Source organism: Symphodus melops (genome assembly GCF_947650265.1).
Source record: "Symphodus melops genome assembly, chromosome: 21".
Classification (NCBI taxonomy): domain Eukaryota; kingdom Metazoa; phylum Chordata; class Actinopteri; order Labriformes; family Labridae; genus Symphodus; species Symphodus melops.
Window position 1 is genome coordinate 3,709,643 of NC_136711.1, and position 11,931 is coordinate 3,721,573.

An 11,931-nucleotide genomic window follows, 5' to 3' on the forward strand; every position below is an offset into this window, starting at 1 on the left:
ATAGTCGTCCAAGTGGGCAGCCCGGATTCAAGTCTGACCTGCGGCCCTAATGTGAGTATTTCACTCTTCTTGTACACAGTACATCTCTTTTTTTTTTTTCACTGAATACTCGGGGAAACATTTTACAGAGACTGTCAATAACACTTTTACAGAGATTAACAAAAGGATTAAAAGGATTATTAAGGGATGACATTTGGCTCCAAACACGTCCACTAAACACTGCTTGTATTGACTTAAAGCTGTGGTGAGGACCTTTGGTTTAAGTTTGTGTAGATGTTTCTTTTACCCTCGAGCACAAAGTAGTTCCTAATATCTCTTTGCTGTCCAGTACTTGTGAAAGTCTCGGTTGTCCTGTCTTGTGCTTTGCTTGTGTATTGGACGGTGCACAGAGATGTTTCTCTGCACTTCTGCCAGAGGCCAATTTCCTCCTGTGGACATTAACGTTTAATTAATCTAAAAACCAACAAATCTCATTCTGTTTTTTTTTTTTTAAATAGTCTAACATGTCTCTCACTTTGCATCGTTGCTGTTGAAAATGTAAGGAGAGGCTGTTTCTGCAGCGTGTTGTGCATCACTCTGTCAGACATCCTTTATGCTGATAGTGTTGTTCACAATGTGGCATCGATATTGAAGTATTTAAACACTCCTAACAGGAACTTTAATGTCTGAAAGCTCAAAGAAATGTTTCCCCCAACAGCACAGGAATAGTCAGAGCGTGAACCACGACACTCATATTTAGAGCCAAGGAGTTTGTGTCCATTATCAACCTTAAATGACATCCCTCAGGTGCCATGTGTAGCAGTTTGTAGATTATTTGTCGGGTCTTCATTTCGAGACAGGACAGTGGATCGAGTCAGAGAGCAGAGAATTACATGTGAAAGGAGCAGCAAGTTAGATTTGAACCCAGACCACCTGCCTGCAAGTCTATGGCCTCTGTACACACTGACCACTAGGCCACTGGTGTCACTCACAGTGTGGTTTAATTTAGTTTGTGAATCCAGAGATTTCTGTGCATACGGTGGTCTTATTTTTCCAGGTAGTCTGGGTCCTAGTTGGTATATGAACAAGAAGTCACCGACTGGCACAACAGACACTCCTCTCTCTCATTATTGTAAAGAAGTGAACAGTGACTTACCTTGAAGCTTCTAAATGCGTTAAATCTCAAATCTGTAGTCAATATTTCTCATAATCTCGTTTACGTTACGATTGTCTCATAAAAATCCCTCAGTGGGAAAATTTAGAGCTTTAATTTGTGCTGTGAGATCGATCATCAGAATAGATCACATTAATGTAAAATCTCTACGCATTAAATATGTGCTTCATCCACAGTGTAACAATAACACTATAAAAACACACGGCCCAGATTTAGGACGAGATGACACACCTCAGGGCGTTATTCCTAACAAAGAATATTAACATGTTCATCCATCACTCTAATATGCCCCGTCTCTCTTCTGAACCAAAAATACAACAATAATAAAATGCCTAACATCAGCTGGTTTTGTGAAGTGTACTGGATGATGATGAAAATGTACCTGAATCGTATTAAGAGTAAAAAAAACTAACGTAACAAATAATGGCTTACAGTCGGAGTACAGTAGTTAAAAAACCCCCCAAAAAACCAGAACAAAAGTTGAAGCTGACGTTTTTATCTCTTTATCTGAGAGATATCTTGTGTAACACATCCTGTAGGTCGGCTTCCTTTGAGCGCCACGTGTCCCCTCCAATGTACCACCAACACACCAGTTTATGTACAATATGTACAACATTTATTATAATTAATATATAAAATAGACAATGTACTTAAATTTTCACAATAGAAAAAATACAAGTAATAAATACAAAAAACATTTTTTGTTTTGCGAGTATTACAAAACATCCAGCACAGTTTGACAGAAGTGAGACGTTAAAATATCGAGAATAAATGCTTTTGCCACACTGATACTCATATAGCTAAATATATGCCTCATATCTTTAGGAGTTATTTGTCCACACGGTCTAACGAGTTACAATGCCTGCATAAGAAATGATATTGCTAGCACTATTTAGTGACTCCGTGAAAACAGTCTGATCATCTCTTCACCGCTCCTCGGCTGGTGGCGGTTTTCAAGTGAACAAAGCGCCACCGCTCTCTCTCTCTCTCTTCTTCCTTTCCTACTTTCTTTCTCCATCATTCACCTCCTGAACCTTCTTCTCCTCTTCCCCCACCCCCCATCTCAATCTTTCTTCCGACTTTTCCTTTAAACATCCTCGCAGATCAGCCAATTCAGAAGTGACCTTGTTGATTTTTTTCAGACAAATAACATCATAACAAATCATCATAGAAAAATAAAATCCCTCCAAGAATCCACGATGACGAGCCAGGACAGACATAGCAAAAACACACACACAAAATTCATCATACAGCAATATGGCCGTTGGCTTTGAGCATATTTCTACATAGCTAATAATAATAATAATTAACATTTTGTAAATTAATCATCTCCGCCACACAACACAATAATTAGACAGAGAATATCCCCAGACTAGTTATAAGTAAGTACTTCTGAAAACATATAGAACATCACAGCACTCATTAGCTTGTCTTCTCATAATATCTACCTTTAAATACAAATAAAATATAGAATATATCTCTGATAAATGTCACTCAACATCTTCGTCTCTCAACAGCACATAGAAATAAAAGAACACACAACGGGAATGTATGCAGAGGATTTGCATTGAACCTCCAGCGTAATTCCTACCAGATGGGATTCTGCTTGTACACGTCTTTTTTCTTTTTTTTTAGCAAAATGACCAACACGTGTTGTTGGAAGTCTAGCAGATATGAAAAAAGTGGGAAGCCACAGCAGACTGTAGCAAAGTTACTGCACGGAAGGGATAGAGAAATGAGGGATTATATCCGAGCAGAAAAAGGAGAATCTGGAGATCCTCGACGAAGAAATGTGCGGTGGAGAAGGAGTGATTACAGTCCGTTTTTAACTGCTTTTTTTTTTCCTGTAAGGTTTTACATTTTTGTGTCACTCCAAAATACACTGAAGGCACTGCATTGATGTGAGAAATGTGTGCATGTGCACAAGCAGTACAAATCTGCTCTCCCTGAACGTGGATGGAGGGAGGGAGATGTGGAAACAGGTGAAAACTTAAAGTATGAAAAATCTATGAAAGTTTGTCGATAATCCACAAATGCATGACAGCTCAACCTTTTTCTGAATGATCATTTCTTCTTCCGCGAGCTCTTATGTGATCATTTCCTTTTGATTTCTACAACAGAGCTGTAAATATGTCACTCTGGCACGACCTCGCCTACATATCGAGTGAAACAAAGGCTGAAAAACTCTTCATTAATGACTTACAGAAGGGACTCTCACTCAGAGACACATGAGCTGATAAAAGAAACAACCAGCAGCTACAACTGCACCAGGAATGCAGATACAGTGCAGCTGGAGGAGGCTGCTCAAACGTCCGATGGTCAGGTGACACGAGGTGATGCATGCTGGGAGACGGTGTGCAGTAACTCTGGTAGAGTTGGTCTGGCTTTAGTCAGAGTTCGGTTAGTCAATGTGTACATCTTGTGTGGATCTGAGTAATGAGTGTGAGGTTTCTGTGCATGTGTGCGATGAGTCGACTCGTTCACATTGAATGTGATGTTTCTTTTGCAACATGATCCTAAAAGTTTGATATCTAAACACACTAAGTTACATTTCAGTCAACTAAGCTGCAGCGTGTTAAAGTGGAGGACACCTCCACTGGTCTGGATGCTTTTTAACGGTTTCTAGCCTTTGCTTTGGAAAACTGCTCTGTCGTTGTCTATTAGGTGATGTCACACACATACAAACACACACACCTGTCAACGCTGCGTCACACAGGTCCGAATGAATCCTGCACGTTATTCTACACAATTGGGGATAGAAGCATAACGTAGACTGGGGTTTAGTATTTTCCTACTAATATCGTCTTTCTGTTCTCAGCTTGCGTGTGTGTGTTGTATGTGTGCGCGTGTGTAAGTGTGTGTGTGTGTTTGCATTGCAGGTTGTAAGCCCCCCCCCCCCAGTCTGGTTCCAGCAGCTCCTTCTAGGACGGCTCCTGTTCTCTCTGTTGCTGCTGCTGTGGTGGACTCTTCACGATGGTGATGACGGAGGCGGTGTTGAGGCGGGGGGCGGTGGCCAGCAGGTGACCTCCACCGGCCTCTAACCCCCGGGCGAACCTCTGCAGCGCCGCGAGACGCGCGCCCAGCCCCTCCAGCTCTTTCCTCATGCCCGCGTTCTCCACCCCGAGCCGGTCCACCTCCCTCTGCAGCTCTGTTTTCTGCTGCTCCAGCGCCTCGCGCTGGGAGACGCGTTTGACCCGGCAGCTGGCGGCGTAGCCTCGGTTCTTTAAAGTGCGGCGCCGCTGTTTTAGCTTCTGAATCTCATCGCGGGAGAGGCCGCGCAGGTGGAGGTTCAACTCTCGTACTGAGAGGGACATGAGCTCACTGTCCGACAGCATGGGCACATTCTCGCCACATTCCTGCTTCACCTGAAGAGGGAGGAAGAGAGGAGGCGGGAAAGTAGAAGTTTGACAAATAATGCAAAAATAGAAAAGGGAAGGAAACATTTTTTCTGTTGATAAAACTTGAAGTGTGTTACCTTTAGGGCTTTGCTGTTTCTTTCTGACGTCATGATCGGACTGTCAAAGACTTTTTTTTTTTCTCCCCAGGCACCGGCCAACTCAGTTACACACTCTGGAAAACCAGAAACAGGACAAACACACAACAAAGGTACATTATCACATGTGACCCAAGTCAAGCCTGACATTTACCATCCGCTCACAAGACAGCCAGTCATGCACGATGAAGAAAAGGAGAACCCTGTGCTCTGTCGAGCTTCTCCAAAACGCTCTCTCTCATTAGCTGGTGGTTTCATATGAAAGGGAAAGGTTTTGAAAGCAACATGTTTTTTTTTTCCTCTGTTCGCTGGAATTGTGAGGAGGAAGTTATCATGTGTCTGCCCTTTAGTTGCTCAAAGCAGGTGTCCTAACCAATCCCCACAACACTTCCTCTTGTCAACACAACACTAACGGCTCAAAAGTTTTATTGTGAAAGTGTCTGATCACATGCAGCTCTTTGGGTGAGATACATTTCTCACAGTTTCAGGAAACATTTAAGCAAAAATTATTTTCATGTGGAAAACAGCTGAAACCTTAAAAAAAAAAATCATTCGGTATGACTAAAACGCCAACATTGTTTACACAGACTTAAATTGCAGCTTCCAGTAAGATGTAATAACAGCAGTAAGAGTGTTTATTTAAGTCTGCACCGCCTTCACTGCTTTATTTGGAGGTTTGCTCCCGTTCTACTTGCTTCACAAGTTTCCACACACCGCGGAGAGACTTCCTACACTCTCAGATGTTGTTTGGGATCAAAGTCCAACATTTATTTGGACCAATTTGACCTGCGTTTTTTTCCCCTCTTGATGACTTGGTTGTTTTTGCCCTGCGCTGCACATCACTGCCGTGTCTGTGAGATGACTCTGCACTTTAGCTTGAAGCCATTTGAGCTATATATATATATATTTCACCTCCATTCTGGCCTTAAGATGCTGATAATGAGCAGACACACCTGTAAACTGCAAAGCCAAAAAAATATCTAAATTTTTCAACAAGTCTGCTGCCATGTTTTCCCTTGACATCATTAGCACTTGGGGTTTTCCCACATAGCTTTCAGAAAGTGACCGCTCTCACTTTCACTTCAATGCAACATCGGATTTCTTTTTTTTTTTTTTGTTAAATGCCACAAACAAGAATGCTAAATATGCATAATTGACACATAGGAGTCACCAGTTTGCTTTAAAGTTCACACCATGCTCTATTAGATGGAGACTAGATAAGGTTGCCTGAAACTTCATTTGAACACCCACTCCTTTACATCGCTGGGTGACAGACAGACTGTATTCGTGATCTTTGACAAGATTTATCCATCAACAATAAAATGTTGAGGTTAAGGTCATGTGGTAAGGGAAAACCCCCTTTCTGTCAGAAAGTCTTTGTGTTCGGCTTGTTAAATGGGAATTACTTTCCAGTCATTTTGAATTTTTTCTAACATTTATTCAGCCCATGATGCTTTGAACTTATATATTTAACTGCATATTGTCTATCTATACTGCATTATTGATCCATATTCTTATTTGTAAATGTGGTTATAGTGTTGTGTAGATTTTTGATATGGCATCTAGTGGATTGCTCTGACAGTATTTTGTTGTACTTGTACAATGACAATACACATCTAATGGTCATTTTGAATTTAACTTGTTTTCTTGGGAGGTACATACTTAAAAACACTTAGAAAGCCTCAGTTGAGGTTATGATAGAAATTAAAGAGGTATTTTTAATGTGTTGTATACTCCTGTACTTAACCTGGAGTCTACTGTTAAATAAAAACAAGGTTTTAGGTGTTGTCTTTGAGTAGTAAATAGGAAAGGCAGTAAAAGTAGGCCAACAACGACTGTGAAGAAGGTTCTGGAAAATAGAGGGTAAATAAAACAGCTGTTATAATGGTCTGTAGTTGCTGAGAATAAACTACATTTCCCGACAGGCGTGGGAAGTGGAGGCTGCGTCCAAGTCGCCGGTGGACTAAACCGAGCAGACCGCCGTGTGTTTCGTAAAGTCAGAGTGATTCAGCAATAAACCGGGAGGCTTTCAGGCGGTCTGAACCCAGGAAGAAAAAAAACAAACAGCAGAAACCATCTACTTCTTTATTAATACGAATATCGCAGCATATCCAGGTCCATACTTCACTATAAATATCTCTTTAGAGGACATACTGATTCAGAGTAACGCAACAAGTGAACGCAACACTTCCAACAAAAATCTGTTATTTTTTATTTTTTTACATTTTGTGATTAATTAGGAAATGGCGAATACATGCCACTCCTGGAAATTGTATTTAGCTACGTCAAGAAACCAGCCGTTTCCTTCCAGGGAGAGGAGACGACCAGCCTCGAGTCAAAAAAGCTCTGCTGCGATAGTAAACAGCCATCACGAGTGCCCCTCGACATCCATTTTAGTAAGGCTTTAAATAACCAGTTTAAATAGTTACAAAACAAACAGTCAAATAAGGAAGTGAGACGCGCCCCTGACAGTTAAATGTTACGAGTATATAAGCGTGAATGTGAAGAAATAATCCGTATCATCGTAAACATGCTAGTAACGTTAACCGTTAGCACCTAGCAACAACGGCTCCCTCGAGCTAAAGGAGATTAAAGCAAACAGCTGCCTGCTCACTTGTCCTCGCTTTGGTTGGTTAGTCCCCCAGGTCCTTTTTTGTGCCCCCCTTTAAAATAAATCAAGCTGAATAATACAAGTTAAATATTCTGTTAAAAAAGATCATATTTTACCTGCTGTGTCGAAGCGACTCTGGCGACAAAATGTCAGTCCGCCTTTTCCCGGAATTACTCCGCCGCTTTCTGAGGTTGGATTCCTTCATTCATAAAAAACACAGGCGACAATGACGTCAGGCCTGAAGAATGAGGGCGGAGCCAACCCCGCCCCCAGCGCGCGCGGCGTACTCCGAAAAGGATGTAAACAAGGAATCCCTGAATCCTAAAACTTTTCCATGACCGGCCCCCCTTCACTTTTTCCAGCAACAACAACTTCGCTGGAAAAGAGGAGGAGGGGAGTGTGGCTCACACTTACACTTCACAGACATACGTTAACTTTATCAGCCACACGAGGGCGACACGTTACTAATAATCATCATCATAATAATTATAATGATATTAACAATATGATATTAACATAATCTATTGAAACATTTCTATGAGGAGCCACATGCATTTCTTATTTATCTAATAAACATATAACATAAACAAGAGTATTTTAAAGTATACAGTACAAATAATGAGTGAATTTATGTCAAGAGCAGAAGAGAGCTGATAACAATAAAGCCAAAACGTTGTATCCCTTCTTGTTTTGTCAGAGTACATTATTACTGCTTTGGCAGAACATTACAAACGGTAAAAGCTGAATTGCCTCATACAAAACAGGTCAATACATTGTTGTGTTACTCTTTCTTTATTTACTCTATGCAGTCACCACCGGTTAAAGATCAACTTAATTGATTTCCCATTCAAGGAAATGTTTTACATTCAATAAAGTGTTCAAGCCTTAAGTAACACGCAAATGTATAACAGTTATTAATTCAGCAGAATAAAAGAAAAAAACAGATAGGAATTAAAAATGTAAAGGGTGTGTCAGGAGAGGTCAAGAAGCCAACAGGCTAAGGGACCTCACCTCTTAAGAGAAATCAACAAAGTGATATGAATTACACAATTACAGAAAAAAACTAAATACACACGCATATACATACTGTATACACACATACATGTAAACACACAAATTCATAAGTACACATACTTTATTGCAATTAATTATAGTTAATAATAATAGTGACAATTAAACCCACATATTACTCAAGGATAGACAATAATTACATTAGGGCAGGGTCTCCAACGAGGTAAGTAGCTCACCAAGCAAATCTAAAATATGAAAAAATAAATGAAAGAAAATGAAAGAATCTACCCTATGCATAAACAAAACCACAATCTACTTTCTACAACTTCAGATCTGTCTAAACAAATTACAATAAGCTGGCCGACAGCATGCAGTGTAAGAATTCTTATTAAAGGTAAGCATATATACATATTAAAATGTGCTAATATACACTAAGACAAAACAAAAAAGGGGACTAGAAGTAGGTTGCATCTTCTTCTTTTTGAAAGTACGTCCCATCCTTAAAAAAGGGTTGGAGACCTCTGGCCTCTTAAGGAATATCTACTACTACTATCAACAGAAAGCAGAAAACAGAAGAAAAAAAAAACAGTTATGATTCAGCCACTCCGGTAGGGGGCGCAGTTTATTTTCGGGAAAGTACAAAGTGACCTCTGCCCTGCTACACTCGTAATCCGCCTCTTCCTCCCTGAGAAGCATCACGCTTTCTCACTGTGACCTCAGACTGTCGTTGAGTCAATGCAAGCCTTCAAGCTCGAGTTTTGATAAAACCTGAAGGTTTGCGATCATCATTAATAAACTGAACGAAGTATCCGGTTCTGTATCTGAGCCGCGCGCACACAGCTGACCCCGAACCAGACGGACCGGCTGAGCACGAGACTACATGGCCGCAATCGAAGAGCTTTCCCCGGCCTCGGGCCCGGTGGCTACCCGGCCCCCCGAGGACGAGATTGACGACGATGAAGATGAAGATGTACGTATGCCAGTCATTGTTGGGTAACTTTGAAATAAAATAGAAGAATGCAATTGAACAAAAAGTCTCCCTGTTGTTTCCGGTTAGTCTGGATAACCATGACTAGCTTTCATGGCTGTCTGGAGGCTAAACTATCCAGCTAAGCAGCCATCTGTCTGCAGGGACCAGACTCTCATGTTTGTGACAAATGAACCACATCTTTTTTGTTCTGTAGGGATGTAACCATTAACTCAACGATACGATTCTCACGATTTATTTTACTAAATGAGACTGTAGACAGATGATCCTAACCTGCATGTCAGGGTGGTTTGGTCTTTTAATGTTATTATTTTTCTCTTATCAAGAAGAGGTGATTGGAGCTTCTCATTGAGGTGTCCATTAAATGCTGCATCATGTTGGTTGTGTTATTTGCGTAGTTCTCCGTCTTCTTTTAACACTTCCACAAAGTTTTTGTCTCGTCCGTTACCTTCCCACCTCTTATTCATTTTCTGCCTAGTTGAAGACAAAATGTTCATCCTCAATTTTAAATCTTTCTCTGCAGATGCTGACACTCAGTGTTTTTGAGATTTATTTTTCAGAGTACCAATGTGAAGCTTGACACCTTTGAATTGATGTATTTACATCCCTGGAGTTCTGTCTATTTTAATTAAGTGTTGAACTTTAATGAGAGATTGGCGATCTGTACTCTAATTAGGAAATCGTGGTCAAATTGTCAGTTTCTTTCTACTTCTTGATTTCTAATTTTCAGTTTTTTTTGCGAAAAAGATTCAGATATTGTTTTTTTAATCTCCTTTAGCTGGATGAGACGTTGATGGAGAGGTTGTGGGGCCTGACGGAGATGTTTCCTGACACGGTTCGCACAGCTGCTGAGGTGTCTGCACACTGCTCAGTCTCACTGGCAAAGAAGTTTTACAGGTATGTCTACTTTTTTTAACTTGATGATTTCATTAGCTGAAAACCATTGTAGCTCAATAGAGAAAGCGATTGACTCATTGTAAGTGGGTTTGATCTTAACAGCAAACATTGAATACATTTGGATTTTTTTCTAGTCCTTTAAGAAGGATGCTCATTCCCAACGGCGATGCATTATTTTTTTCTTGGAAATTAATCGTTTTTTTTCTTCTGCCAGTTTTTCCCGCTCTGCGCTCTGGGTGGGCACTACCTCCTTCATGATCCTGGTGCTGCCTGTCGTGTTTGAGACAGAAAGACTACAGCTGGAGCAGCAGCAGCTTCAACAGCAGAGACAGGTGGGTGTTCATCTGAGTGAGCGTTACTGTGCTGTCCATAACATAAACATCTGCAGAGAACCTGAATGGCTCGCTCTTTCTGTTCCAGATCCTGCTGGGGCCCAACACCGGAATGTCTGGTGGGATGCCGGGCATGATGCCTCCTGCACCTGGCAAGATGTGAGAAACAATGAGGAGCCAAAACGAACCTGAGATCCACTGCTGGCGATGCCGCATGGCCGGCAACAAGGGGAGACAGAGAGACCTTGGAGAAGAGTGAAGAACGGCATTTAAATGTGAAAGAAGAAAAAGCTGTATGTCAATGGTGCAACATTTTGCTCACTCGACGCATCTGATTGGCTAATGGTATAGGAGGAGGAGGAGGAGGGGAATATGATGCGTTAGTAACCCTTCTCCCTCGCTGTCTCTCCTTCCTCTAACATCATACAAAGACTTATTCCCAGGAGCACGGCTTCTGTCTTTTTTCTTTTCTTTCTTTTTTAAATATATACTGATATCAATATAAATATAAATGTGTTGTTTTGGGGACAGCAGGTACAGGTGGATACATTCAAAGGAAAAACTAGGAAGTAACCAAGGTTTTGTCTATGTTGGCGGTCTGAGGAAAAAAAACACGTGTGCAGTATGTTGGAGGTTTTGTCATATCATGTTTGCTGGCTCCCGTTCTTTGTGATGACTGATGCTGGGGACATCTCAAACACTGGTTCGATGCACATGTGGAGCTTGTTCATTCATAAGAATGTCTACAGAACAGACAGCCTATGTGGTGTATTCTGTGTTTCACTTTTTAAAACAGTTTCTCAGTGTACTACATACAGTAAGTACAGTAGAGTGCAATGCATCTCACTTCAAACCTGCCACACTTATTAGTTTTATTATTTCTCTGCTTTTAAACACGGATCATATAATGCAGCGACACAATCTGTAAGTAAACGACCGCTTCACTTTCAATTAGCAAGATCAGAAATAGAAAAAAAACTGTCATTAAGGAGAGAAAACATGACTGTTATTTAACAAAAGTGACTGTGATGAAGATAAGATGCTTATTGACATGCACAGTCTTTTTAAGAGGCTGTCACTCTCTGTTGTCATACACGTGATCACTGACAAACCTTTACCCCCCCCCCCCCCCCCCCCCCCCCCCCCCCCTTGGGTAAGCAAAGCCATCTCTGTTTTGTCTCCAACACGACTGCGGTAATTAAAACTCCAAATCAAGTGTAAAGTCAAGTGTTTACTTTTTCCTTATTTTCTGTGATTTTTTCTGAAGCTCACTGTCATGTAAGCATTGCCATATTGTGAAATAATTTATCAGCTTAGCACAGGCATATCTAAAACAACTTATATCAGCTATATATTTTTCTTTAAAGAGTTTCACTCAGTTGTAGTGTCATCAAACTAAAAGTCAGAGGGTTGGATGTACCCTTGGGAAAGACACTAGACTACTAA

At 40.9% G+C, this 11,931-nt stretch overlaps 2 protein-coding genes across 2 annotated transcripts; one reads left to right on the top strand and one right to left on the bottom strand.

The window, feature by feature from the left end:
• Positions 1-1,746: 1,746 nt before the first annotated feature.
• maff (v-maf avian musculoaponeurotic fibrosarcoma oncogene homolog F) lies at positions 1,747-7,595 on the bottom strand. The gene is given in 4 exon segments (XM_079334482.1): positions 1,747-4,518; positions 4,629-4,719; positions 4,721-4,723; positions 7,374-7,595. Coding segments are annotated over 4 exon segments (627 nt in total). The 5' UTR covers positions 7,463-7,595; the 3' UTR covers positions 1,747-4,074.
• Positions 7,596-8,921: 1,326 nt separating this feature from the next.
• tomm22 (translocase of outer mitochondrial membrane 22 homolog (yeast)) lies at positions 8,922-11,707 on the top strand. The gene is made up of 4 exons (XM_079372071.1): positions 8,922-9,238; positions 10,035-10,153; positions 10,368-10,485; positions 10,574-11,707. The coding sequence occupies exons 1-4, from the start codon at positions 9,149-9,151 to the stop codon at positions 10,646-10,648; spliced, it is 402 nt and encodes a 133-aa protein (XP_079228197.1). The 5' UTR covers positions 8,922-9,148; the 3' UTR covers positions 10,649-11,707.
• The last annotated feature ends 224 nt before the right edge of the window (positions 11,708-11,931 follow it).